Source organism: Oncorhynchus kisutch, linkage group LG3 (genome assembly GCF_002021735.2).
Source record: "Oncorhynchus kisutch isolate 150728-3 linkage group LG3, Okis_V2, whole genome shotgun sequence".
NCBI lineage: Eukaryota > Metazoa > Chordata > Actinopteri > Salmoniformes > Salmonidae > Oncorhynchus > Oncorhynchus kisutch.
Genome location: NC_034176.2, coordinates 53,258,010 through 53,264,532, shown reverse-complemented (window position 1 = coordinate 53,264,532; position 6,523 = coordinate 53,258,010). Strand labels below are relative to the sequence as shown.

Here is a 6,523-nt window from a genome sequence, read left to right as displayed (position 1 = left end):
GAGGGGAGAGGGAGGGAGAGGGAGGAGAGGAGAGAGAGAGAGGAGGAGAGGAGAGCATGAGAGAGAGAGCGGGAGAGGGAGAGGGAGGAGAGGGACGAGAGAGAGAGAGAGAGCATTGAGAGAGAGAGAGGGAACGGGAGAGGGAGGAGGGAGAGAGAGAGAGAGAGGGAGGAGAGGAGCGAGGGAGAGGAGAGAGGAGAGGAGAGGGAGGGAGAGGGAGAGAGAGAGGGAGAGAGAGAGTTCCAAAGGAATAGAGACATTGTAAATGCCATAAGACATTGTAAATGACTCCAGTCTTTTGGAATTTTTATGTTTACTGTAAAGGTTTCATTGTTTATTTCACTTTTGTTTATTATCTATTTCACTTACATTGGCAATGTAAACACGTTTCCCATGCCAATAAAGCCTTTCAAATGTAATTGAATTGAGGAAGAGAGAGAGAGAGAAAGAAAGAGAAAGAGGAGAGAAAGAGAAAGAGAAAGAGAGAAGGAGAAGTGATGGTGCTGTCATAGCGATGTCAGGGAAAGCAGATTAAGGTCAGCTGTGATTCATCAAGAAAGGGCAGATGCTCTCTCCTGTGGAGGATTGCAATCTGTATTCTTTAATTTTATCCCCCTTTTTCTCTTTAGCCTCCTCACCCAGTACCACCCCCTCCACCAGCTCCATCTCTCTCAAGGGCTTAGACATAGATACGTACAAGCATGCTGGCGCACATGTATGAACGCACGTACAAACACGATATGGACTCACTAAGCTGTAAATGCATATAAACAGTCACATACATAAGCACACACACACACACAGTGTGGGAAAAAAAAAGTACTCAGTAGTATGGACACCATTAACAAAGTCAGCCACTCGTTGAGAGCAGAGATGAAATTATTCTAGTCGAGCAAGAGACTTTAAGACCAAGATCAAGAAAACCTCTACAGTGGCTTCTATTAAACTCGGCAAAAAAACAAACGTCCTCTCGTTGTCAACTGCGTTTATTTTCAGCAAACTTAACATGTGTAAATATTTGCATGTACATAACAAGATTCCACAACTGATACGTAAACTGAACAAGTTCCACAGACATGTGACTAACAGAAATGGAATAATGTGTCCCTGAACAAAGGGGGGGTCAAATGCAAAAGTAACAGTCAGTATCTGGTGTGGCCATCGGCTGCATTAAGTACTGCAGTGTATCTCCTCCTCATGGACTTTGCCAGTTCTTGCTGTGAGATGTTATCCCACTTTTCCACCAAGGCACCTGCAAATATCTGGGGGGAATAGCCCTAGCCCTCACCCTCTGATCCAACAGGTCCCAGACGTGCTCAATGGGATTGAGATCCGGGCTCTTCGCTGGCCATGGCATAACACTGACATTCCTGTCTTGCAGGAAATCACGCACAGAACGAGCAGTATGGCTGGTGACATTGTCATGCTGGAGGGTCATGTCAGGATGAGTCTGCAGGAAGGGTACCACATGAGGGAGGAGGATGTCTTCCCTGTAACGCACAGCATTGAGATTGCCTGCAATGACAACAGGCTCAGTCCGATGATGCAATGACACACCGCCCCAGACCATAACGGACCCTCCACCTCCAAATTGATTGCGCTCCAGAGTACAGGCCTCGGTGTAATGCTCATTCCTTCGACGATAAACGCGAATCCGACCATCACCCCTGGTGAGACAAAACCGCGACTCGTCAGTGAAGAGCACTTTTTGCCAGTCCTGTCAGGTCCAGTGACGGTGGGTTTGTGTCCATAGGCGACGTTGTTGCCGGTGATGTCTGGTGAGGACCTGCCTTACAACAGGCCTACAAGCCCTCAGTCCAGCCTCTCTCAGCCTATTGCGGACAGTCTGAGCACTGATGGAGCGGTTGTGCGTAACCTGTTGTAACTTGAGCAGTTGTTGTTGCCATCCTGTACCTGTCCCGCAGGTGTGATGTTCGACTGTACCAATCCTGTGCAGGTGTTGTTACACGTGGTCTGCCACTGCGAGGACGATCAGCTGTCTGTCCTGTCCCCCTGTAGCTTTGTCTTAGGCGTCTCACAGTACGGACATTGCAATTTATTGCATTGGCCACATCATCAGTCCTCAATCCTCCTTGCAGCATGCCTAAGGCATGTTTACGCAGATAAGCAGGGACCCTGTACATCTTTCTTTTGGTGTTTTTCAGAGTCAGTAGAAAGTTCTCTTTAGTGTCCTAAGTTTTCATAACTGTGACCTTAATTGACTACCGTCTGTAAGCTGTTAGTGTCTTAATGACCGTTCCACAGGTGCTTGTTCATTAATTGTTCATGATTCATTGAACAAGCATGGTAAACAGTGTTTAAACCCTTTACAATGAAGATCTGTGAAGTTATTTGGATTTTTACGAATTATCTTTGAAAGACAGGGTCCTGAAAAAGGGACGTTTATTTTTTTGCTGAGGTTATATTTTACACATACATCCCCCCTCTCCGTCTCACACAACCAATTTCCTGCCATCATGACATTTTCTACACTTATCTGGTCTCACCAGGTGGTCCTCTAACAGCCGCTAGCCCCCCTCTCCTCTTCCCTGCCACCATCCCTCCATTCGCCACACCCCATCCATCCCTACCACCTTGACTGTCTCCCTCTCCCTCCCTCCCATTTCCACCATCTCCCTGGCTTACAAATGCTAAATGTTCCCTTAGGACTAAAGTCTGGATGCCATACCCCTTGCTGGGCCCAGGGACGACACACACACACACACAGGTGCACACACCCACACACACCCACACCCACACTCACAGACACTCACTTCAGTATTCAACATTTGTCCAGGCGGGTGTGGATAAACATCTATGGGTGGAGTTAAAGTAGGTAAGGGTTAAGGCTGTATCACATCCGGCCGTGATTGGGAGTCCCATAGATGGAGCACAACTGGCCCAACGTTGGCCGGGTTTGGCCGGTGTAGGCCGTCATTGTAAATAAGAATTGACTTACTTGCCTAGTTAAATAAAGGTTAAATAAAAACAATTAAAATAAGGTTTGGGATAGGGTTCAAACATAAACAACTTGACAGTTAAGTTTAGGCATCAATTCGGAGTGGTTAAGGTAAGGGTTAAGGTTTGGGAAAGGGTTCAAACTGAAAAAACTAAAAACAAGTGCCCAGCACTGGGATTGAACCCACACTCCTCAGAGTTGTAGCTCACGTTTTAAGCCCTTCCTCTATCCCCATCTACAACACCCTAACACGAGTCTACTAGATAGCAACAAGCACTCGCGTTGCACCTAGTGGATGATATTGACATTGCATGCAAGCACAAGTCATCTCCCGACGTCCTGGGGTGTGACCTGGCTGCATTACAGTATAGCTATATCCATAGAGCAGAGTAGGAAGTTGTAAGATGGAGTGAGATTAGATGACTGTAAATATATACAGAACATGCGACTACAGCTCTGATGTATAATTTGCAATGATTCTCACTCGATATTCTTAGTCTAAATGCCAGGGATGACATCATTATCTCAGGAGAGTGCTGGTGATGATGTTAGGTGGTGTACTCTGGCTCTGCAACCTCTCGTCTCCTCCGGTCTCTAAATGTCAAATCTCCGGTCCGTGTGTGCTCAGACAGTCTTCAGCTGTTGCAAACACACCATCAGTCTAGGACCACACACACACGCACGCACACACACACAGACACACACACACGAAAATGCAGAAGCACATGCAAATGCCATGCTAATACTGCTACAGAAGCCAGAGAGAGATGAGTGAGACAAACAAAGAGGAAGGAGCGATGGAGAACCGTGTTAATCCCAACATGAGAGAGTAGATGAGAAATACGTTTTGTCTTTCATTTTCGATGAAGGGAGAGAAAGAAAGAAAATGAGTTAGAGACCAGGGGAGTACGGAATGAGGGGTAGAAAGACATGCGCGCGTGTACGCGTGCACACACACACACACACACACACACAGAATAGATGAAAAAACAGATGTAGCGTACCTGCGGCAACGGCCTTTAAAACAAACAAACACATCGGGATTCAGGAGTACACTTGCCTTGAAAATCAAACCTTTTGAAAATGCCAAAGTTTGAATGAGTTTTGAGGCGAGACAGAGGAAGGGAATATGTTTGTTGTCTCCGAGTGCGTGTCTAGTGTGTTGTCTGGTGGATCTGCATTGTGTAGGGGGAAAGGCAGACGGCCAATAACTCGTGCTCGAAAGACGTAATTCTCTCCCCTCCCCTTTTCAAAGCCAATCACTCCCTGTTCCTATGACAACAAGCCCCTCAGATGTTGAGACTGGGAGAGTAGAGAGAGAGAGAGAGGAAATAAATATTTGAACACATTTGAAATATAAAGCCTGATACAATGAGGGAAAATTTGTAATTCAACTTAAACTAACTTCAGACACACATACACACACGCACACACACCATAATCAGAGTTAACAACCCATTAACCAACTAAACCAAGGCCGTGGAAATGAAGAGTGAGAGGGTTAAAGTGTTGAGTAGGCCTGATGGGTGGAGTAATGGTCCCCTCTTTTCTCCCATTCTCTCCATCCCACTTGTTCTCTCATTAGGCTGAAAAAACAACATCAGCGGAAAGGAGAGGCAGCAGCTCTGAAATGGCCCGTTTAGCTGACTGCTGCCATGCTAACTGCACACACACACACACACACACACACCGTACACGCACATCATATGAGAGGCCAAGAGTGTGTTTGCACTTTCACAAATTATTACATATATTTTTTATTTACAGTATTACTGTAAACACAGACACACACACATCTTACCAAACTCCACTCTTTCTTTCCACTGCCTTGGTTAGTGCACAGTGCACACGCGCATGTGCATAGCTACCGCAGACACTCCTGTGCAGACTGACAAAACACACACACGTTTAACTGCCACACTGAGGGGTGACCACGGGAATGAGGGAAAGTATAAAGCATGTGCTTGGTCAACAGAAAATCTCCCCCACTACATCCTAGTGGGCCCACTGGAGTCATGATATTTAGTCCACAGACACACACACACACACACCAGCCAGGGTGTTTTTTTATGAAAAACATTTGTCACCCATGGCTGCCCGTAACCCTTTCTCTATGTGGTGGACAAAGCAGTGTGATAGTGCCAAGCACCACACTAACCTCCTGCACTGGTACACCATCTATCTCACTCTATTGAAGTGTTGGCACTACTGAAGTGTGTGTGTGTGTGCCAGCGTGCGTGCTACGTGTGTCATGATGATCTCATCCTGTGCGTGTGTGAGCACATACAGCATGCTGTATGTATGCGCTGCACCCCATTCAAATTGAATCTGCCCACGATCCAATTACATCCCAATGAGATGCTTCAGTGTGATTCCCTGAGATAGAGAATATGCTGCATCCCATGAAGGGTAATTATACTAGATCAGATTAAGGCCTGCTCCATTCTCCTAACTCCCATGGTATACTCCACCATAAGGGCTTATTATTGCAGAGAAGCAAAGTCTAGTCTGGCTGTTGATGAGGACTGGTCTAATGAGGAAATGCAGAATAGTTGCTCAACGTATTTTGTCGTTCATAGGCTACAATACTCACCCAAAGATACACACACACACACACACATACACAGACACACAAAGATAAAGAGCTATGAAAGGTTAGGAGGGCATCTCTATTACCCTGTTTAACATAACAGCACTATCCCTGGAAAAAAACCCTGTCATACTGTCAGACACAACAAACAGGACAACACTCTCTCTACAACACTCTCTCTACAACACTCTCTCTACAACACTCTCTCTACAACACTCTCTCTACAACACACTCTCTACAACACTCTCTCTACAACACTCTCTACTACTCTCTCTACAACACTCTCTCTACAACACTCTCTCTACAACACTCTCTCTACAACACTCTCTCTACAATACTCTCTACTACTCTCTCTACAACACTCTCTCTACTACTCTCTCTACTACAGTAACAGGAAGTCATATTACCCTCTTTACCCCTGGTCTTACCTTCATGAGGACAGACTCGCTGAGTTTCTCCCTGTTGACGATCTTGATGGCCACTTTCTGACACGTGACACAGTGGATTCCCAGCTTCACCAGGCCTGAAACACACACATTAGCAAATAGTGTGTCAAACACACACACACACACAGATAGCAAAATTTGTCAGACACATAATAAATGCAACACAGGAAGAGTATGTTAGTTAAACCCCACATTTGAAGCACACACAGAGACACAGACACACACATGCACACGTGCGCAAACACACACACACACACACACAAAGCAAAGAGGGTCAAACACACAATAGCTGAATGAGTAGGCCTGTCTTGTTCCAACCAGTCGTATCAGGTGTTTTTGTGCTGGGCTGAAACACACAATGACTCCAGGAACAGAGTTACCTTTGCCTTGTGTATCCCACTGAAGGGAACCAGAGTGAATGTGGAGGGAGTGTCAGTGAGTGCACTAGAGCCTTAGAGCTGCCTTAGAGCATTGGGCCAGTAACCAAAAGGTTGCTGGATCAAATCCACGAGCTGACAGTCCACGAGC

The 6,523-nt window shown here is 46.1% G+C and overlaps 1 protein-coding gene across 4 annotated transcripts in view; it reads right to left on the bottom strand.

Annotated features, from left to right (window-relative positions):
- The window catches only part of brsk2b (BR serine/threonine kinase 2b), a 179,944-nt gene that overhangs the window by 80,144 nt on the left and 93,277 nt on the right, over positions 1-6,523 (bottom strand). For all 4 annotated transcript variants that reach the window (XM_031808120.1, XM_031808124.1, XM_031808116.1 and 1 more), the window contains exon 2: positions 5,978-6,072. In XM_031808120.1, the coding sequence (XP_031663980.1) occupies positions 5,978-6,072 (95 nt within the window). The remainder of the gene's footprint in view (positions 1-5,977; positions 6,073-6,523) is intronic.